This window comes from Bombina bombina, chromosome 5, assembly GCF_027579735.1.
Source record: "Bombina bombina isolate aBomBom1 chromosome 5, aBomBom1.pri, whole genome shotgun sequence".
NCBI lineage: Eukaryota > Metazoa > Chordata > Amphibia > Anura > Bombinatoridae > Bombina > Bombina bombina.
In genome coordinates this window covers 811,198,740-811,222,494 of record NC_069503.1, presented here as the reverse complement: position 1 = coordinate 811,222,494, position 23,755 = coordinate 811,198,740, and the positions used below count along the sequence as shown (strand labels likewise).

General features: G+C 37.6%; 1 protein-coding gene across 1 annotated transcript in view; it reads left to right on the top strand.

The window, feature by feature from the left end:
- The window catches only part of RAB31 (RAB31, member RAS oncogene family), a 225,073-nt gene that overhangs the window by 123,914 nt on the left and 77,404 nt on the right, over positions 1-23,755 (top strand). The window contains exons 4-5 of the mRNA XM_053714915.1: positions 12,078-12,149; positions 13,784-13,890. Of these exons, the coding sequence (XP_053570890.1) occupies positions 12,078-12,149; positions 13,784-13,890 (179 nt within the window). The remainder of the gene's footprint in view (positions 1-12,077; positions 12,150-13,783; positions 13,891-23,755) is intronic.

Sequence of the window (23,755 nt, the reverse complement as noted above, 5' to 3'; positions counted from 1 at the left end):
GGCCACTTTTGCAGGGTTTGAGACAATCATTTTCAAATAATACATTCTGTTCCTGGTCCAAAGTAAATCTGTTACACGCATACCACAGTGAGAACCTACAGACCATCACACATTATGCATCTCAATATACAAAATTTCAGTTTTGTTACTGCAAGCAAACAAAAAAATCTTACAAACGAAGCTGCTGTAACAGGTTTCTTTTCTTTTTTTTTTCCTTTTCTGAGCTATGTGCGCGCTCAGTGGTGGCCCCCCTTCTTTGCCTGCTACATTCTTTAACACAGAGATTTCTCTATTTATCAAACAGCAGTACTTACTGACCGTGTTTTTAAAAAAAATATTTCTGTCTTTTGCAGAAACTATTAACTCTTCTTTTCTTTTACCTTATACATGTAATTTTCTCTGTGCATTCTTATCTATAAGCAGTTCCCAATTCTTAACACAATAATAGCCACAATAACATGCACAGCCACTTAATATTTTCTACGCACAGCATCATTTTATATAGCAGCAAAAGCAAGCATCAGATATCAACATGAGCTTCAGGTGGGTAACAAAACTCTATTATGGGAATGAATATGGGAAACTTCAACACACGTGAGACTTACTCACTTCACTGCCAAGTTGCCCGGGGGACCTTATCTTAAAAGAACCTCCCGTCGACTGGCATACATATATTACTTGCGCGCTTATCACCGACAGGACTCACAATACCTGTCGTGTCCCAGCACAGGACTGATTACCTGTCTGGAGGGGTATCACAACTGCCGGCAGGACTTTAACCTCCGCAAACCTGTGCTTCAACCACAGGAACCCCTTTAACCTTATATCATTATCATCAACACCTATTACCAGACTAAATTTAGGTTCAAATTCACAGAAAGAAAGCATGGTAAAAGCACTCATAGTTACTCCCTGCGAATCCCACTTCTGACACCAAAACTGTTAGGTGTCCCCTTCAGGGGGTAAGTGTCAGTGCAGGCCAAAGCCTGGGGCCTAGTGTACCACCTGAGGCATATGTAGATTACCTGATAAGGGCCCCTTAGAATGACTCAGACCACGCAGCATTATGATCGAAAGCCAATTCTGTTTATTGCACAGTGCAAGCCTTTCTTATAGTGACATACAGGGTTAAGGGGATGACACGTTAGGACCGCGTCATCTTACACAGTTAGACAGAGCAATTTACAAGGAAAAACTGGAACATGAGTTTCTCATAACAATATTTACAGAGTCATAACAAACTACCATCTGCAGAGACAACCGAGTGTCTAAAGCCTCTTGTTTACATTATCTTATTCTATCTTACTTCTAGGCATTAGGCCAGGGTACATTGGCAAGGCCGAATAGCTAAAGAAACTCATAACATGCATATAATTCTCACTGCATAATAACTGCTATAATAAATTCTAATTATTACAAAATGGATGCTAATCATCACAAGATGGCTGCGGGGAACAAGATGGCTGCCATCAGGTTCATATTACCCCTAACAATGGCGAATTATGGGTTTCAACCATCCTTGTTACCCGATTCATTCATGTCTCAGGGTATTCCAGCTTTGGAGGAGCATCTCCGGCAACTCCATACCACGTGGGTGCAGATTCAGGATTGCCTTCATCGTTCTATGCAGCGCCAAAAGTTCCAGGCTGATCGTAGGCGTCTGCCCGCACCTTCCTACCAGGTTGGTGAGAGAGTTTGGCTGTCCTCCCGCAACTTGAACCTTTGTGTGCCTTCCAATAAATTGGCTTCCCGTTATGTTGGTCCTTTTCGAATACTCCGATGGGTTAATCCTGTGGCCTACGCTCTTGACCTACCTCCTGCTATGCGCATCTCCAATGTTTTTCATGTCTCCCTCTTGAAACCATTGGTTTGTAATCGGTTTACCACTGTGTTGCCTCGTCCCCGTCCTATCTTTGTTGACAACCATGAGGAGTATGAGGTCAGCAGCATTATTGACTCTTGTATGTCCAGGGGCCGTGTACAGTATTTGGTTCACTGGAGAAGCTACGTTCCGGAGGAGCATTCTTGGGTTCCCTCCTCTGATGTTCATGCTCCCGCCCTCCTCCGTGCCTTCCATGCCCGTTTCCCCAATAAGCCTTTTGTCCTCCCGTGGGGGAGGGGTCATTGAGGGGAGGGTACTGTCAGGGTTTTTTCCCTGTTGTGTTTGCCATGTGCTGCTGGCAGCCATTTTACTTACCTCTCTTCCTGACTATGGTGCATTGTGGGGGATGCTGCTCAATTCCTGCACTTCCTTTTATGACCATTCTGGTGTGCATCATCCATGTGAGACAGGATGCAGTCTCAGAATTGTGATGTCATCACTTATTATTTAAAGGGCCTCTGTTCAGTATGCTTTGCCTTTGCATTGTCACAGACCTGTTTGTGAGAGTTCCTGTGTATTACCTGGCTGCCTGACGTCCTTCCTGGTTCCAGATCCCTGGCTTGTCCCTGACTCTGCTGTTTTCCTTGTTCCTGATTCCGGCTCGTCTGACTATTTGCTTTGGCTCCTGACTCGGCTCGTCTGACTACCAGCTCTGGTTTTGATTCCTGGATTGTTATTTGACTTGTGGACTTTTTATTATTTTTTGCTATTAATAAAGGTGTGATTATTTTTGCACTTCTCTTCTCAGTCTGATTCCTGGCACCCTGACAACGTCTAAGTTTGGCTAGATGTGGCTTCTCTGAGAAAGTCATAGATACTATGCTTCAGGCTCGTAAATAGGGTATTGTGTAAATACCTTTATTGGTGTGATTCAAAAGGTTTTTGTTTGAACAAAGAAAGGGTTCCTCGAATTTTGGCTTTTCTTAAGGAGGGCCTGGAGATGGGTTTGTCAGTCAGTACTTTGAAGGGTCAGATTTCTGCTCTGTCTATTCCTCATAAACATCTGGCAGTTCTGCAAGATGTTCAGTCTTTTCTTCAGGCCTTGGTCAGAATCAGGCCTGTGTTTAATTCTGTTGCTCCTCCTTGGAGTCTTAACCTTGTTCTTAGAGTTTTGCAGCAGGCTCCGTTTGAACCAATGCATTTTGTTAGTATTAAATTACTATCTTGGAAGGTTTTGTTTCTTCTTGCTATCGGCTAGATTTGGAGTTTTGTTGGTAACGACCCGAAAAACTAACGCCGGCTTTTTTCTGGCCGCACCATAAAAACAACTCTGGTATTGAGAGTCCACATAAAGGCTGCGTTAGGCTCCAAAAAAGAGCGTAGAGTATTTTATACGCAGCTTCAACTCTCGATACCAGAGTTGCTTACGCAAGCGGCCAGCCTCAAAAACGTGCTCGTGCACGATTCTCCCATAGGAAACAATGGGGCTGTTTGAACTGAAAAAAAACCTAACACCTGCAAAAAAGCCGCGTTCAGCTCCTAACGCAGCCCCATTGTTTGCTATGCGGAAACACTTCCTACGTCTGCACCTAACACCCTAACATGTACCCCGAGTCTAAACACCCCTAACCTTACACTTATTAACCGCTATCTCTGACCCCTGCATATTATTATTAACCCCTAATCTGCCGCTCCGTAAACCGCCGCTACTTACATTATCCCTATGTACCCCTAATCTGCTGCCCTAACATCGCCGACCCCTATATTATATTTATTAACCCCTAATCTGCCCCCCACAACGTCGCCTCCACCTGCCTACACTTATTAACCCCTAATCTGCCGACCGGACCTGAGCGCTACTATAATAAAGTTATTAACCCCTAATCCGCCTCACTAACCCTATAATAAATAGTATTAACCCCTAATCTGCCCTCCCTAACATCGCCGACACCTAACTTCAATTATTAACCCCTAATCTGCCGACTGGAGCTCACCGCTATTCTAATAAATGTATTAACCCCTAAAGCTAAGTCTAACCCTAACACTAACACCCCCCTAAGTTAAATATAATTTACATCTAACGAAATTAATTATCTCTTATTAAATAAATTATTCCTATTTAAAGCTAAATACTTACCTGTAAAATAAATCCTAATATAGCTACAATATAAATTATAATTATATTATAGCTATTTTAGGATTAATATTTATTTTACAGGCAACTTTCTAATTATTTTAACCAGGTACAATAGCTATTAAATAGTTAAGAACTATTTAATAGCTACCTAGTTAAAATAATTACAAAATTACCTGTAAAATAAATCCTAACCTAAGTTACAATTAAACCTAACACTATACTATCATTAAATTAATTAAATACAATACCTACAATTACCTACAATTAAACCTATCACTACACTATCAATAAATAAATTAAATACAATTCCTACAAATAACTACAATGAAATAAACTAACTAAAGTACAAAAAATAAAAAAGAACTAAGTTACAAAAAATAAAAAAAATATTTACAAACATAAGAAAAATATTACAACAATTTTAAACTAATTACACCTACTCTAAGCCCCCTAATAAAATAACAAAGAGCTTTGATCGGAACAGCCAATAGAATGCGAGCTCAATCTGATTGGCTGATTGGATCAGCCAATCGGATTGAACTTGATTCTGATTGGCTGATTCCATCAGCCAATCAGAATATTCCTACCTTAATTCCAATTGGCTGATAGAATCCTATCAGCCAATCGGAATTCGAGGGACACCATCTTGGATGACGTCCCTTAAAGGAACCGTCATTCGGCTAGTAGGCATCGGGAGAAGAGGATGTTCCGCGTCGGAGGTCTGCAAGATGGATCCGGAAGAAAGAAGATTGAAGATGCCGTTGATAGAAGACTTCATCCGGATCATGGACCTCTTCAGCTCCCGCTTGGATGAAGACTTCATCCGGATCATGGACCTCTTCAGCTCCCGCTTGGATGAAGACTTCAGCCGGATCATGGACCTCTTCAGCCCCCCGCTTGGGCTTGGATCAGGACATCGGAGGAGCTCTTCTGGATGGATCGGTGTGATACCCGGTGAGGTGAAGACAAGGTAGGATGATCTTCAGGGGCTTAGTGTTAGGTTTATTTAAGGGGGGTTTGGGTTAGATTAGGGGTATGTGGGTGGTGGGTTGTAATGTTGGGGGGCTTGGGTATTGTATGTTTTTTTTTACAGGCAAAAGAGCTGAACTTCTTGGGGCATGCCCCGCAAAGGGCCCTGTTCAGGGCTGGTAAGGTAAAAGAGCTTTGAACTTTTGTAATTTAGAATAGGGTAGGGCATTTTTTTATTTTGGGGGGCTTAGTTATTTTATTAGGGGGCTTAGAGTAGGTGTTATTAGTTTAAAATTGTTGTAATATTTTTCTTATGTTTGTAAATATTTTTTTATTTTTTGTAACTTAGTTCTTTTTTATTTTTTGTACTTTAGCTAGTTTATTTAATTGTATTTATTTGTAGGAATTGTATTTAATTAATTTATTGATAGTGTAGTGTTAGGTTAATTGTAGGTAATTGTAGGTAGTTTATTTAATTAATTTATTGATAGTGTAGTGTTAGGTTTAATTGTAACTTAGGTTAGGATTTATTTTACAGGTAATTTTGTAATTATTTTAACTATTTTAGTTATTAAATAGTTCTTAACTATTTAATAGCTATTGTACCTGGTTAAAATAAATACAAAGTTACCTGTAAAATAAATATTAATCCTAAAATAGCTATAATATAATTATAATTTATATTGTAGCTATATTAGGATTTATTTTACAGGTAAGTATTTAGCTTTAAATAGGACTTAGACTTAGCTTTAGGGGTTAATACATTTATTAGAATAGCGGTGAGCTCCAGTCGGCAGATTAGGGGTTAATGTTTGAAGTTAGGTGTCGGCGATGTTAGGGAGGGCAGATTAGGGGTTAATACTATTTATTATAGGGTTAGTGAGGCGGATTAGGGGTTAATAACTTTATAATAATAGCGGTGCGGTCCGCTCGGCAGATTAGGGGTTAATAAGTGTAGGCAGGTGGAGGCGACGTTGAGGGGGGCAGATTAGGGGTTAATAAATATAATATAGGGGTCAGCGGTGTTAGGGGCAGCAGATTAGGGGTACATAAATATAACGTAGGTGGCGGCGCTTTGCGGTCGGCAGATTAGGGGTTAATTATTGTAGGTAGCTGGCGGCGACGTTGTGGGGGGCAGGTTAGGGGTTAATAAATATAATATAGGGGTCGGCGGTGTTAGGGGCAGCAGATTAGGGGTACATAAATATAACGTAGGTGGCGGCGCTTTGCGGTCGGCAGATTAGGGGTTAATTATTGTAGGTAGCTGGCGGCGACGTTGTGGGGGGCAGGTTAGGGGTTAATAAATATAATATAGGGGTCGGCGATGTTAGGGGCAGCAGATTAGGGGTACATAACTATAACGTAGGTGGCGGTCGGCAGATTAGGGGTTAATTATTGTAGGTAGCTGGGGGCGACGTTGTGGGGGGCAGGTTAGGGGTTAATAAATATAATATAGGGGTCGGCGGTGTTAGGGGCAGCAGATTAGGGGTACATAAGTATAACGTAGGTGGCGGTCGGCAGATTAGGGGTTAAAAAAAATTAATCGAGTGGCGGCGATGTGGGGGGACCTCGGTTTAGGGGTACATAGGTAGTTTAGGGGTGTTAGTGTACTTTAGAGCACAGTAGTTAAGAGCTTTATAAACCGGCGTTAGCCCAGAAAGCTCTTAACTACTGACTTTTTTCCTGCGGCTGGAGTTTTGTTGTTAGATGTCTAACGCTCACTTCAGACACGACTCTAAATACCGGAGTTAGAAAAATCCCATTGAAAAGATAGGATACGCAATTTAAGGGGATCTGCGGTATGGAAAAGTCGCGGCTGAAAAGTGAGCGTTAGACCCTATTTTGAGTGACTCCAAATACCGGAGGTAGCCTAAAACCAGCGTTAGGAGCCTCTAACGCTGGTTTTCACGGCTAACGCCAAACTCCAAATCTAGGCCTATTTTTTCTGCTCACAGAGTTTCCGAACTTTTGGCTCTGCAGTGTGATTCCCCTTACCTTATTTTTTCTGATAAGGCGGTCCTTCGTACTAAGCTGGGGTTTCTCCCTAAGATAGTGTCGGGTCGCAATATTAATCAGGAAATTGTTGTTCCTTCTTTTTGTCCTAAACCTTCTTCCCAGAAGGAACGTCTTTTGCATATCTTGGGTGTTGTGCGTGCTCTTAAATTTTACCTTCAAGCAACTAAAGATTTTCGGCAGACTTCTGCCCTGTTTATTGTTTCCTCTGGTAAGCGTAGGGGTCAGAAGGCCACTTCTACAACTCTTTCTCTCTGGTTGAGAAGTGTTATCCGTTTAGCTTATGAGACAACACTAGAGCTGTTTCATCTTCATGGGCTTTCAAAAATGAAGCTTCTGTGGAGCAAATCTGTAAGGCGGCCACTTGGTCCTCTATTCATACTTTTTCCAAATTCTACAAATTTGATACTTTTGCCTCAGCTGATGCTTCTTTTGGGAGAAAGGTTCTTCAAGCGGTGGTGCCTTCAGCTTAGGTCCGCCTGTCTTGTTCTCCCTCCCTATTAATTCTGTATCCTCTAGCTTGGGTATTGGTTCGCACTAGTAATTAGAATGTTTTGTGGACTCTCCATACCATAGGAAAGAAAACAAAATATATGCTTACCTGATAAATTTATTTATTTCCGGGCATGGGAGTCCACGACCCACCCTTATTCAAATTAAGACGGCAGTTTTTTTGTCCAGTCTTCACTATACCTTTCTCTTGTCTTCTTTTTCCATTTCCCTTCGGCCGAATGACTGGGAGTTATGGGTAAGGGAAGGGAAGGGATACTTAACAGCTCTGCTGTGGTGTTCTTTACCTCCTCCTGCTGGCCAGGAGTAAATTTCCCACTAGTAATTAGAATGTTTCGTGGACTCTCCATGTCCGGAAATAAAGAAATTTATCAGGTAAGTATAAATTTTGTTTTTGCAGCTATGCTGCAGCACTTTCAAGTGTTTCAACATTTAGGTATTATATCCCTTTAAGAACTGACCTTTTTATGTTTAGTTTTGAAAGCATAACTTGTTGAAAATCAGTATTGCAGTTATTATGTGGATGGTTTGTCATTTACTTGAGCGTGATACTATTTAAAGGAAAGATGCAGATGGTAAGAAGCTAATACTTTTTTAAAGGATTAAATACCTTCCATAGGGCCAGATTACAAATAGAGTGCAAATGTTTGTGTGCAAGTGATTTCGGGTTTTTGCAATTGTTTGCTTGCGGTTAAATTACGCTGGTATTACAAGTTGAAAGTAAATGCAATCGCTCCAGCACAATCGCGATTCATGCTAGAATGATTACCACAACTTCAGAGCTCTGGTTAACTGTTTTACGAAACATAAAAGTTGCACAAAACACATAAAAAATACTTTACAAAATGTAGTTACAATCATAATAACACAATCTAATAATAATTATTAAATAAAAATATTGCACAATTTTTTTTATAAGATCTCAAAGATATGAGGTCTCAGGTGTTAGAAAGAAAACAAAAAAGGCTGCAAATGGTTTTAAAATAGACATACACAAATATACATGTCTAAAGATGTATGTGTGTGTATATATATATATACACTGTATATATAAATATATGTCTATATATACCTGTATGTGTGTATATATATATATATATAGATGTATTTATATGTGTATATATGTATTTACAGACATATATACACATATAAACACATAAATACATATGTACACACACACACACACACACATATATGTGCTTTAGAGCCCTTTGCAGTTAAGTAGATGAAAATGTCTGACTATGTGTGTGTGATTGTGTGTGTGTGTGTGTGTGTGTGTGTATGTCTTTGTGTGTATGACTGACTATGTGTGTATGTATGTCTGACTAAGTGTGTGTGAGTGTCTGATTGTGTGTATGTACGTCTGACTTTGTGTATGTGTGATTGTATGTCTGACTGTGTGTGTGTGTTTGTGCATGTCTATGTGTGTTTGTGTATGTCTGACTGTGTATGTCTGTGTGTGTGATTGTGTCTGTGTGTGTGTGTCTGACTGTGTATGTCTGTGTGTAAGACTGTGTATGTCTGCAGGGCTGGATTTACATCTCAGGTGCCTGTAGGCCCTAACATCTGAAGCGCCCCCCCACACACCTACCTCATCTAGATTTTGTGCTAAGAGTTACTATCTGCCTGATGCATTAAGAAAGCAACTTAATGATATTTTTATGCCATCCTTTTTACAAATTAGACATTAGCTAATGAAATTAAAATGTTTCAAAATAGAATTCCTGAGGTAGAGCAGAGGATTTCATTATCTGAGGATAAGGTTAAAGTGATATGAAACCCAAATTGTTTCTTTCATGATTCAGATAGAGCTTGCAATTCTAAGCAACTTTCTAATTTACAACTATTATCAATTGTTCTTCATTCTCTTGGTATTTTTATTTAAAAAGCAGGAATGTAAGCTTAAAAACCAGCCCATTTTTAGTTCAGCATCTGGGTAGCGACTGCTGATTGGTGGCTAAATGTAGCCACCAATCTGCAAGTGCTGGGTGCAAGCTGTGGGGCTAGGAGAGAATTTGAATTTTTTTTTTATCTTCCTCCCCTTCCGCTTTCATTATTTTTGTGAAAATTTTGCGGGAATATAGGTTCAAGCAAGCTGATATACATAGTAAGGAGAAATTCTAAATAATTCTATGTAAATTGTTATAATTATATTTTGTTGTTTGATGTATATATCTGTATTGTTTGTTTTGCTTCTTTATTATTTGTTTTTCTGTTTTTGTCATTATGATGCAAATTGCAAAATAATGTATATATAAAAATCTGTTTATAATTTTCATAAGCATAAGGGGCCCGGTCACATATACGGCGCATGTTTCGGCGCAAGCGTGGTAACCCACGCCGCTCGTAATTTAATCTTGCACATCGGGGTATTACATATATTGCGCCGTTATATGCTAAACTGGCGTAAGTAGGACAAACTGGCGATCGTCTTAAATGTGCGCAAATACACATTTTAGTCGTCGCAAGTAACTTACGCCATTATTTTGTCCACGAAAAGTGTCAATAAAGAGTAGTTTTATGCAAATTAGGCTAACACTCGTAAAAATGAACCGCGATTTCATATAAAAATGTGACACGTAATTACGCTACTCAAAATTAATATATATAAACCCATATATAAAGATCAACACATCTTAAAATAGTATGTTATGTTGTGGCTTCAAACTATTTCAAATACACAAATAAACCTTAAAAAACCAATATCATAGTATACTGTCCCTTTAACCTTGAGATGCTGCTAAAATGTATGTGTTTGTCAAGGCTTCCAGGGAGTTACATTGCTTTTTTAGTCAGTGCAAGGGTTACTGCGCCTGCAATATGTGGCGAGATGAGAATGGAGTAGATTTTCTTAATTCTGCGCACGTAAGTCCTTACGCTGCATATTGGATACCAAATTGCGCGGCTGTTCTATGTTAGTCTATGGCTAAAAAAAATACGTCCGAAGGGTGAAAAATACGAGCGTAACTTGTATGCTACGCCGTATATGTAATACCAAAATCGTGTAAAATCTGGCGGCGGAGGATTTTGTGGGCGACGCTGCATATGTAATGGAGGCCAAGGAGAGCATATGTTTAGTTGCTCTTTAAATTTAATACATGTGTACCGTCAATTTAGCAAAAATAAATAATAAAAAGAGAGTAAAAATTAAACTTTCATGCAATGTCATTTTTTTTTCAATTTACTTCTATTATAAATTTAACTTTGTTCTTTTTGTTGAAGAGTAGGTTCATGAGTATAAGGCCAGATTACAAGTGGAGCGCTGATTTATTGCGCACCCACAAATGGAGCGATAAATAACAAACCATTACAAAGGGCTGGTTATTCCTACTGCGAGCTTACAGTAGCAATAAGCACTTATAAATATGGAGATCAGATATCTGGTTAATTTTAAAAATGTCTGCCAAATGCCCCCTAAATACAGTGTTAGTTTTTTTTTTTTAAATGTAGCATTTAAAAAAAAGAAAAAAGAAAGCTGCACTTAGCCGTTTTTGGGGGCTATAGTTGGCGGCTGTGGAATGTTAGAAAAAAAGGCACTGAAAAGTGCCTTTACATTGTGGTCTATAGGAACTGTGTGTTATATATATGTATATACTTATATACACATATTAACACATAAATATATATGTATATAGTCATATACATATATATATTTACAATATGCTGCCATTGCTGCGCTACTTACCTCCTTTGCTGCACTTTGGTTCTGTTCCGTGTATGATGGCATCAGAACGAGGCTCCCATTGGAGCCTATGGAAGCACGCTCTTGTGAGTACAGCGCTCCACTTGTAATCTGACTCTTATTGTGGTTTAGGTCAGAAGGTTTTTGCTTGGCTAGTCACTGCAGTCATCCCTATAGTGCCTCTGTTATTTGTAACATAAAGATAATGAGCTGTCATGCGATAGCTTAAAGGGACAGTCTAGTCAAAATTAAACTTTCATGATTCAGATAGGGCATGCAATTTTAAACAACTTTCCAATTTACTTCTATTATCTAATTTGCTCAATTCTTTAGATATCCTTTGTTGAAGAAATAGCAATGCACATGTGTGAGCCAATCACACAAGGCCTCTAGGTGCAGCAACCAATCAGCAGCTACTGAGCATATCTAGATATGCTTTTCAGCAAGTGATATCAAGAGAATGAAGCAAATTAGATAATAGAAGTAAATTAGAAAGTTGTTTAAAATGACATGCTCTTTCTAAATCACAAAAGAAAAAAATTGGCTTTTATGTCCCTTTAAGCCATAATATGCAAATTAGTAACAATAACCATAGCAAAGTGCAATAAAGATTGCAGTGTGATAACTAATTAGACTGTGTTTTTTCTTTTATCTGTCAGGAAAGATGGTAGAGACACAGTATAATAATGTACCAAGTAGCTAGAACTTATATACAGATTAGGAGAAATGTAAAAAAAAATCAGTCATATTTGCTCACCATTACTATTGTTTATAGGTTCTTACTAAAGCTTAAACGTTTATCATTTTTATTCAAATTGAATGTTTTTTTTAATTTAAATGAAGTGTGATTATGTTTTCAATAAATATTTGACAACTTGCACTATATCTAGCAATACCTTTAGCACGTTATAATTATGTTTTTATCAACTTTTTTTTTTTAACAGTTCCACTCATTGGCACCTATGTATTACAGAGGCTCGGCTGCTGCTGTAATTGTATATGACATCACAAAGAAGGTAAGCATATTATTGTTGTTATTATTGCTAGATGTAGCTTTTTTAAAAACAGAAAATACATACATTGAGAATATCTAGAGAGGTTAGGAAAATAATAGTCCTTCTGAAAACAGAGCTTACAATCTAAAAACACTTTCCATATAATACAATGTGGAACAAATTGGGTTATAGACTGGTGAAGTAAATAGTTTTAATAAGTGGGGTTAGGTGAAACCTGTTTATGAGAAGACAGTGTGAAGAAACCAAGAAGGGGAGGAAATTGGGAAACTCTACTAAAACAAAAGAAGGTATTTTGGATTTGCAAATTGGATACTATGACCCCTAAATGTTTGACTAAAGAGAAACATGACAGTATTTTTGTAATAAGTAAATATGTATAAGGATAAGGTGTATAAAGTTTATTACATTCAAGATATCTGATATTATGATGATACATTCTGATGTATAGATACTATTATTTTAAATGAAATATATGCAAAACATGTATTTTATTAAATAACCACTAGGTGGCACTATGTAAGGGTGATAGAAGTACTATATGTAATATATAGTTTGGAAAAAAAATTGTAATTGTTGGTAAATGGATGTGTATTTAAAGCACTGATTCAGGTGTATCTACATGGCATGATTAATGGCAATTAAACCCAAAATGTCGCCTGTGATATCCTGGACCAATAAAGCTGTGATAATATCCCTGGTGCTATGGAAATGTTGTTTTGGGATTTAATGAGGGTTCTGGAAAACTCATACAATTCCCTGAGGAGATACATTTCCCCAGGTTTTGTTTGAAGATTTTTGGGATTGAAAAGAACAATGATGGAAGAGTTCTGTGCTTGGGCAGCAGCAGGAGAGTATTTTTATGATCATGTGAAAATAATTGTAAAAGTAGGAGCAAAAAAGTTGACCAAAATTCTTTTGGAAATGGCAAATGAGGCAAAACTGATTTAGCCATGTACACATCAGGCGGAGTAAGATTTTATCTGTTGTTTTTTTTTATACGGTTCTTGGTTTAAATCCCATTAGACCCTTGTAACAAGAATAACCCCTTGTGATGTTTATTCTTCTGACATAAATTTTTTTTTTTATAAAACTTTTCTTAAAAGAAAAGTGTAAGTTCTCTGTCAAATGTAAAAAGCCCAAAGTTAAATGCTCAATGAGTAGATATTCATCTAGAAACAACCAAAAATATGCTAGGTGAGGAAGGGGTTAATATAGTGGTAAAAGACACACAGTCTAATGATTTGAAGACACTTCCAAAATAGTTAAATGTTCCACAAGTTGAAAGTCTTGTTTAATAACCAAGTAAACGTCCGGTAATACAGGCTGCTCCACACGTATTCAGCTTATAATAAAGTGACAAATGTCAAGAATATCGACATGTGCAAAATAGCTCCATGGCTGAAAACAGCATGTAAGAAAAAGTACCTGCTGGCAAAGGACTGGAATAGGTAATAGTTGGACCTGCTTCCGATTCACTCACCAAGACGTCCCCACGAAGACCAGGCTTCGTCATAGGTGGTCCAGATATTCATCTAACCTTGTTTGAATTTCCTTTCTGTACAAGTGTTTGGGAAGTTTGTATGTAAATACTGATTTCAGTACATGAGAACTTAGTGACTTTTGATTGATCACAGGAATCTTTTCATACACTGAAGAAATGGGTGAAAGAATTAAAAGAACATGGACCTGAGAACATTGTAATGGCCATTGCTGGAAACAAATGTGACCTACATGACACAAGGTAATGTAGAAAACATTTATCATTCCCTCTACACAGTAAGACTTGTAAATATAATCTACCTATAAATGAAGGATTTGTATGATCTTTAACATGTAGTGGTGTCAAACGTCATCTAAGAACTTTCTGAAACTGTATAGTATTTTAAGATGTTGATTAAAGAATTATTACTCATTGCTTCATAAGTCAAGCGCATGCAAAGAAGAACATTAAAATAAATATAAAAGTATAAAGTATATAAGTTTAAGTATCTTAGAGCTTCTGCTCATTAGCAATGCAGATCATTCACTTACTTGACATGCATTTGCAAACCTAAGCAATAATTGGAATTGGAATTCAGACAGAAATAAATATTTTTGCATATAAAGCAATGTAAAATAATAACTAGGAGAAATGTTGTGGTATGACTTAAAATATGCTGACATTTCTTAGTGTAGATAACACGGAAAAAGGGCTACACTGCCAAAGTTCAAGAGTTACTTTATATAGTAATAACTGCTAGAGGAAAGGCATTGTACAGTCTATCCTAAGGCTTAGAAAAATAATAAGGATAATAAGGTCTACCGTTAAGTTGCATGGACATGTTCACAGATGAGAGGCCAATAGAGCCACAGGCTTGCTGTGAAAATGCCAAGAGACACAATACAAACTGGCTGCTGAGAGGCCAAGAAACTCAGGTTTCTGTGAATATCAGAACAAAAGTAGAAGACAGGATTTAACAGATATAGGGCTTGTCACAACTGATAATGGATCATACACTCAACTTTTCCTAAAATAGTGCTCTGTATGTGTCTTAGGAGTAAGAGGATGCTACTCTGTGTATAACTGCATTCCACATGAGACAATGCATTTTAGTTGATCTTGTTGTAAAGAACAGTTTGCAGAGATCACCACGATCTATACACAAGTAAGTGTGGTGTGTCATTCTCAACTGCCAACATCATGATATATATAAAGTATTCCTATTTAATGGAGTAAATACAGTCAAGGATAGCATGTATCTCAAATGATTGGCCATCAACCGTGATTAGAGAAGGAGTACATATTTGCTATGAATTCTCCACTTTTGCCATTGGACACAAGCAATCCTGTGCCTCCTGCCTGCACATAGCCAATCACGTGTGGGCAGAAGCTGTCAATCTCCCTGGTCGGAGGAGACCAAGGAGGTTGAAATTCTCTACCTAAGAGGTGGAAAAGAGGGTAGGGAATAGGGCTTGATAAATCCTGACTGCAGGTTCGCTTGTGCGAACCTGCAGTCAAAGGGGGGAGAAGGGCTTGATAAATTGAGCCCAATATGTTATTACAAGTCAATGGTAACATAGTTTTACAAAATAATGTTAGCATGGCTGACAAATTTTTGGCACAACCTCACACACAAATATATATATATATATATATATATATATATATATATATATATTAGGGTTGCACCGATACCATTTTTTTAAGACTGAGTGATTTAAGATCACTTCTTTATAATTATGAACTGTATCTCAAAAGACATTTTGAAATAATAAAACAGTTTTATGTGCTTGTTGTCACAAAGTTTGCAGAACATGTTTATAAATAAAAATATTACAATAACATATATTAATAATAACAATAAATAACAGCTGCAGCAGCTGGGGCTGGAAAGCTACAATTTAAAGGGGTGATTACTGGATGCAATTGGGTTGTAAGGTGCCTATATAACTCATCAATCTGACATTTGAACTTAATACAAAGTAATATAATTTAATTCTGAAAATATTGGGAAAGGAGTATCCCAGTAATCCCCTTTGAGAAAAATGGGGCATTTGCATTCTACTGACACAACAGAAATTAGGGCTGGTCTTCATATTTTTCCAGGGCTGCTTTTTAATCTCAGTCCAGCCCTGGCTAAGGATGTTCCTCAGAGTACAGTATGTTTTGAACATCATTGTGCATCATTGTGTTTTGAACATCATTGTGCAAGATAAGAACTAGCAGTATAACAGGCAATCTAGCAATTTGAACAATTTTTCAATCGTTAGTGGCAAGTTCTTATTAAGGAAGAGAAGCATCTCTGCATTTTCAGCTATAAGTCTGTTTCTGCTATTAGTAAGGACATTTGACGCAAGGCTGAACAGTCTTTCACTTTTCACACTACTGCATGAGTCAGAAAGATATTTTTGGGCCATTAAATCTCAGTTTATTAACTGCCCAGTACTTCAGGGGTTTGCCTGAATGAGGTACAGTGATCTCTCCCAGTTAGGCTTCCAGCTGTGAAGTAAAAGCTTTTGGAGCATTGCTCTGACTTACAATAATACAAATAACAGCAATTTGTATTGGCAGAACAGAAGTGAACAATTTTTAGTTAAAGTGATGGTCAAGTATGACTAACTACATCTTGCGATCCTAATGTAACTAGCAAAATAATGTGACTTTCATTCATCATTTCGCCATATTCATTCTAGTTTGTGCGCTATCTTATATTATTTTCCTACCTTACTAATATCCATCCTCCTCCCGTCGATTGTCCGCCATTGTTTTTTCTGCCGTCACGTGTTTTTATTATCCAATTACAGTACAGGCCACTCGGGGAATCAGCTCTAAGTAAAAACACCCTTATTCAATTCTGCGCATGCCCTAGCTCCGTAATCGCATCCTAATCTCTGTCTCACCGCGGTTACGGAGCTAGGGCATGCGCAGAATTGAATAAGGGTGTTTTTACTTAGAGCTGATTCCCCGAGTGGCCTGTACTGTAATTGGATAATAAAAACACGTGACGGCAGAAAAAACAATGGCGGACAATCGACGGGAGGAGGATGGATATTAGTAAGGTAGGAAAATAATATAAGATAGCGCACAAACTAGAATGAATATGGCGAAATGATGAATGAATAAGACAGACACGGATGGGTATAGCGCTAGACCAAACACCTACTAAGCCTCACTAAAATTATTGCCTCCTCCCTAGACAATATCGAAATTAAAATGAAAATACAAAGGATATAGGAGGCGCTATAGAGCCGTAGGATATATAGAAAGATCTATGGATATAAAATTGGCTGTATTAAACCAGCCTTAGGAAATCTAAAATCACGTACCAAATCCCTTCATATATTTAGTAATCAATAAAAGTGTAATTTAATCGAGTGGCAATAAATCCTTACAGCATAGACTTGATGGGTGTAAAATAAAACAGAAGGGCAGAGAACCAGTAGTCCTTACTGCATATAAAATACAATTTATTGTCAGAATAAAACTTAATAATCAAATGCAATATTCAGTTAAAACATATTTAGTTAAAACATATGCAATATTCAGTGAAACATAACCTGTTTTGTTCAATAAATTCACAGCTAAAATACACAGCTAAAATCAATGTAAAATCCAATACCATTCACACATACAAAAATCAGAACCGGTTAAGCCATTCAAACTATTTCAAACCTCTCAGATACTCGTTAATGAGGATATAAATGATAGCTAGTGGAGAACACCTAAAGACGCTTGTGTTCAAATCCTAATGTTATTGTCCCATGGGGATCCCCGGAAATTAATGTCCAGAATGACAATGTGGGTTTATGTTACTTTTCCAACTTTGTGATATTCGAGTCAGCGCCCCCAAATAGGACCGTTATAACTCCAGTCTCTCTTAATTCAAAACTTGGCCCCCGATGGTTTAAAAGTTCATTCCTTACTGTCCTCTTAAAAACAGACAGTCAAATATATAAACAAAGTCGGGAGGCTTTCTTACCTCCTTTCAAATGTCCACCCAAATGTGTCTGCCAACGGTCTCCTTACCTGGCCCGACACTCCGGCTGCTCCTTCAGATGTAAAACAGCGATGATCCCGTGAATTACGTCACCCGGTGTCCGGATCCTGGGTGACCACTTGCGCAAGTGTTAGTTACCACGGTTATTTCACAGGATGCCCTCTGCACTTCTGTACGCCAGGGTACACAGAGTTCTGTCCAGCTCCAATTCTTCAGACGTTCACAAACAGTAGCAGCTAAGTCCTCTACGTGTTTCAACCCCTTTCCTGGGTCTTTTTCAAGATGCTACTTCCTGCTCACCTCTGTCCTTAAATCCTCTCTCTGCACAGGTGATTCGTTACCACTCCCACACCTTTCCTGCAGGTAAGTACTTCCTGGGGGGGAATCCTAAAAACCTCACATGCCATTCTTCTCACTAGCTTTAACTCTGATATCAAATGGATAATCATTTCGAAATGTTAGATTGGAATCTTTAATGTGCGATTTTCTGAGATATCAATAGACAAATATACAAATAAACAAATAAATACAATACAACATCCAATGATAATAAAAGTAAAAATAAAAATAAAAATAACTAATGCATTTTTGAAATACAGAACTAACATCAAACTGGTGCATTTTTAATAAATATACAAGATACAAAATCTAAAACAGGAATTCGCATAGGATCTAAATCGAACCTAGCTCAAACAAACCTAGCCCTATAGTCCTATCCAAAAAATCCCTCCTTAAAATCCTATTACTTTTAAATATACTATTCAAAAATGCAAAATCTAAAACGGTTAACATCTAATCCCCAGAAAAAATCAAAGCTGCACTAAAAATACCTTCCCAAAAATAATAAAGCGTTACCAAAACTGATAGAACTCTCAAATTAGAAAGGGGGCTAATTCCAACTCTGAATTCAGACCAAGTGGGTATAGGGTGTTAAAATCATAAATTAATTCTGCTTCCCTTTTAACTAATTTATTTTCAAAATCACCCCCCCTCCAATTATTTCTCACTATACACAATCCCCAGAACTTAAGTTCTTTGGTATTGTTCATGTGGACCTCCCTAAAATGTGTGTATAAGTGGGGCTCCAGTTTTCCCTTTTCTATGTTCCAGATGTGCTCTCTGATCCGATCCCTGAGCATCCTAGTTGTCTCTCCAATATAAAACAAATTGCATGAGCACTGTAGCATATAAACCACCCCTTTGTTACTACATCTTATTGTGTCCTTTATAATAAATTCCCTACTTGTGCCCGGGATTGGAACCTTTTTCTTCTTTAACCCACATCTACATGCTTTGCATGTTGCACAGGGGAAAAAAACTTTTACCTCTTCCCCCCTCAAATCCAAATCTTTTTTTATAATTTCTTTCTCTTCTGAACTCACTGGGTGCTAGCAGTGATTTAAAATTCTTAGTTTTTTTGTAAACTATCCTTGGGTAGACAGGTAATTTGTCCCCAATTACTGGGTCATTTTTTAACAAGTGCCAGTGCTTTCTCAAAATTTTCTTCATTAAAACATGATCCTCACTATATGTGTTTATGAATGGTATATCCAATGTATCTCTTCTTTGCTCTGCCTTTCTTTTATATTCTAATAGTGAGTCCCTATTAGTGGTCCTGGCCCTTGTTATGGCATTCTTTATATTATTTTCTTTATAGCCCCTTTCCCTGAACCTTTCCTCTAATACCTCCACTTGTTCATTAAAATCCTCAATTCTTGTACAATTTTTTCTAATCCTCAGGCACTGTCCTACCGGTATGTTTTCTTTCCATTTAAAATAGTGGCAGCTAGTTGCGTGAATATAATTATTGGAATCCGTCGGTTTAAAATGTGTTCTGGTTATTAATTCCTCCTTATTTGCCATTATCTCTAAGTCTAAGAAATTAATCGATTCCCCACTAATTTCATATGTAAAAGTCAATCCTCTGTCATTATTATTCATGGTGTTGAATACTTCTTTAAGGGAATCTTCAGTTCCTCGCCAGATTATTAGAATATCATCTATGTATCTTTTAAAAAGCAAGTTGTTCTGTATTTCAAAAATGCATTAGTTATTTTTATTTTTATTTTTACTTTTATTATCATTGGATGTTGTATTGTATTTATTTGTTTATTTGTATATTTGTCTATTGATATCTCAGAAAATCGCACATTAAAGATTCCAATCTAACATTTCGAAATGATTATCCATTTGATATCAGAGTTAAAGCTAGTGAGAAGAATGGCATGTGAGGTTTTTAGGATTCCCCCCCAGGAAGTACTTACCTGCAGGAAAGGTGTGGGAGTGGTAACGAATCACCTGTGCAGAGAGAGGATTTAAGGACAGAGGTGAGCAGGAAGTAGCATCTTGAAAAAGACCCAGGAAAGGGGTTGAAACGCGTAGAGGACTTAGCTGCTACTGTTTGTGAACGTCTGAAGAATTGGAGCTGGACAGAACTCTGTGTACCCTGGCGTACAGAAGTGCAGAGGGCATCCTGTGAAATAACCGTGGTAACTAACACTTGCGCAAGTGGTCACCCAGGATCCGGACACCGGGTGACGTAATTCACGGGATCATCGCTGTTTTACATCTGAAGGAGCAGCCGGAGTGTCGGGCCAGGTAAGGAGACCGTTGGCAGACACGTTTGGGCGGACATTTGAAAGGAGGTAAGAAAGCCTCCCGACTTTGTTTATATATTTGACTGTCTGTGTTTAAGAGGACAGTAAGGAATGAACTTTTAAACCATCGGGGGCCAAGTTTTGAATTAAGAGAGACTGGAGTTATAACGGTCCTATTTGGGGGCGCTGACTCGAATATCACAAAGTTGGAAAAGTAACATAAACCCACATTGTCATTCTGGACATTAATTTCCGGGGATCCCCATGGGACAATAACATTAGGATTTGAACACAAGCGTCTTTAGGTGTTCTCCACTAGCTATCATTTATATCCTCATTAACGAGTATCTGAGAGGTTTGAAATAGTTTGAATGGCTTAACCGGTTCTGATTTTTGTATGTGTGAATGGTATTGGATTTTACATTGATTTTAGCTGTGTATTTTAGCTGTGAATTTATTGAACAAAACAGGTTATGTTTCACTGAATATTGCATATGTTTTAACTAAATATGTTTTAACTGAATATTGCATTTGATTATTAAGTTTTATTCTGACAATAAATTGTATTTTATATGCAGTAAGGACTCCTGGTTCTCTGCCCTTCTGTTTTATTTTACACCCATCAAGTCTATGCTGTAAGGATTTATTGCCACTCGATTAAATTACACTTTTATTGATTACTAAATATATGAAGGGATTTGGTACGTGATTTTAGATTTCCTAAGGCTGGTTTAATACAGCCAATTTTATATCCATAGATCTTTTTATATATCCTACGGCTCTATAGCGCCTCCTATATCCTTTGTATTTTCAGAAATGATGAATGAAAATCACATTATTTTGCTAGTTACATTAGGATCGCAAGATGTAGTTAGTCATACTTGACCATCACTTTAAGTCTCCACTCCTGCTTAAAATGAAATGGGAACATGCAGTTTGAAAAACGCCACAAGATGTGAATGGGTAGGAATTGGAGCTATCGGTTTAAGTATCGGTGCATTTGCACAAGTACAAGTACTCATGCAAATACTTGGTATCGGCACCGATACTGATACTAGTATCGTATCGGTGCAACCCTAATATATACATATTAAGGTGTTTATTTTTAATAAAAATGTAAAACATTTAGTTAAGGGATATGGTATATTGCAAGGTGTTCGAGTGGGAATGACTCAAAGGTGTATGTGTGTGCATGTGTGTGTGGATGTATGTATATGTTTGTTTGTATATACATATATACATACACACACATATATGTAAACAGATACACATATACAAACCCATATCATTTTTTATTAATAGTGTGTTTCCTAAACTGAGGAAAGTAGATAATGAATTTTAAGGGTGCGACAAAGCTGTTTCCAGAACTTAGATATAAACTGGGTACCTCGATCAGACACAATATTAGCCCTATAAATGTAAAAATTAAACATCTATAATTTAGACAGCGCATGCAATTTTTAACAAATTTCCAATTTGCTTCTACATATTATCAAATATGTTTTGTTTTCTTGGTGTTCTTTGTTGAAAAGCATATGTAGGTAAACTCAGGAGTGGCTATGCACTTCTGGGAGCTAGCTAGGGATTGCTGGCTGCACATATATGCCTCTTGTCATTGGTTTATCTGATGCGTTCAGCTTCCTCCCAGTAGTACTTTGCTGCTCCTGAGCCTACTTTTCATCAAAGAAAATAAAGAGAACAAAGAAAATGTTATAAGAGATGCAGATTAGAAAGTTGTTTAAAACTGCATGCACTATCTAAATCATGAAAATTTTATTTTTTTCTTTGTTGTCCCTTTAAGTATTTCAAATTATGGGATCAGGAAAATAGGACTCGCACATTGTCACTGAATGGATAGAGCCCCATTTATCAAGGGGTTGGAGTGCCATCCGCTGAATAAGCTACCTGTACTCATCAGACCACTGCTTATTAAACCACTCCACCACCTGTTATGTGGTGTATGTCAATCCCTCTGGACTTTTCCAACCGGGGAGATTGATTGCCCTTGCTAACCGTAGTGGGCAACGGAAAAAGCGGGGAGGGTATTGCTGCCCGCTAGACGCGAAGCCAGGCAGACAGGGGCGAAGATGTCAGCCCCTGTCCACCTTACTTTCTTAAATCTGGGCTATAATGTTAAAAGTGCTGCCAATATACAATGAAAATGGCTTACTGTTATCTTTTTGACAGCCATTATCTGCAGCCGTCAACAATATAGACTATAATAAAATAGAAAACAATGTAACAACAAAATCAACGTTGGTAAACACATGAAAAACAAATATAGGAAATGGGAGTAGCAGGATTTTAAGGTGGGTTTATGCAAAGATATTCAGATACCTTCATGAAACCAAAAAACACTTAGGTCTTGATTAAGAGTAGCGCATACTGCATTACAATGTGTTTTCTTCTTCTATGCAGAAAACATATACTTCAAATAACACTTCTTAAAGGGACATAAAACCGCAGTTTATTATTTCGTGATTCAGATAGAGCATACAAATCTAAAGTTAGAAAGCGAAAAGATTCCTGAGCACTGCAGGGGTATACAATAAAAAATAACTTTATTACATAAAATTAAAACACATACATAATAGTGAAGGGATGTGCAAGTGAGTCAAATTTAAACAACTTTCTAATCTACTTCTATTATCAAACTTTCTTTGTTCTTTTTTGGTATCTTTTATTGACGCAGGGACGTAAGATAAGGAGTGTGCACATGTCTGAAGCAGTATATGGCAGCAGATTTGCAAGAATGTTATCCATTTGCAAGAGCACTAAATGGTAGCAATAGGTCCTGCCATGTAGTGTCCTAGACGCCTACCTAGATGTCTGTTCAACAAAAAATACCACGGAAACAAAGCAAATTCGTTAATAGAAGTAAATTTGAAACTTTTTAAAAATTGTATGGACTGTTTGAATCAGAAAAGAAAATATTTGGGTTTCATAAAACCCCTTTAAACTATTAAACTTGTACACTAATTAAAGGGAAATTGTACAGTAGAATTGTTTTGCCTATAATGGGCTAGATTATGAGTGGCGCGCACAAGCAATATTGGGTTTTTAAGGCCATTTGCACACAAGTTAAATTCCACTCATATTACAATAAGTAAATGCGAAAGGGTGAGCACAATCGTGATTTACTCTAGCATGATTACCGTAACTTCAGATCTCTGGTAACTATTACGCTCAACAAAAAAGTGGCACAAAACACATTCAAAAATACATTTTAAAGTACAGTTACACTTATAATAAAACTATCTAACAAAAATGTATAAAAAGGCTCAATGATATGAGGTCTCAGGTGTTAGAAAAAAAAGGCAGGCAGGCAGGGGAACTTCCAGACTACAGCCGTGACAGGCTGCAACATTGCTTGCTCCACAGAAATCTAATACATCTATCAGTTTTGCCATGGGCAACAATTTACAGTTGAGTGATGGCGACTTTGCTCTCACACAACCGCTGGTGGCTCCTCTTGCTCAAATGGAAGTTGTGCCCATTGCTGTAGTGCCTGAGGGCTGTGCGGCACACGTGG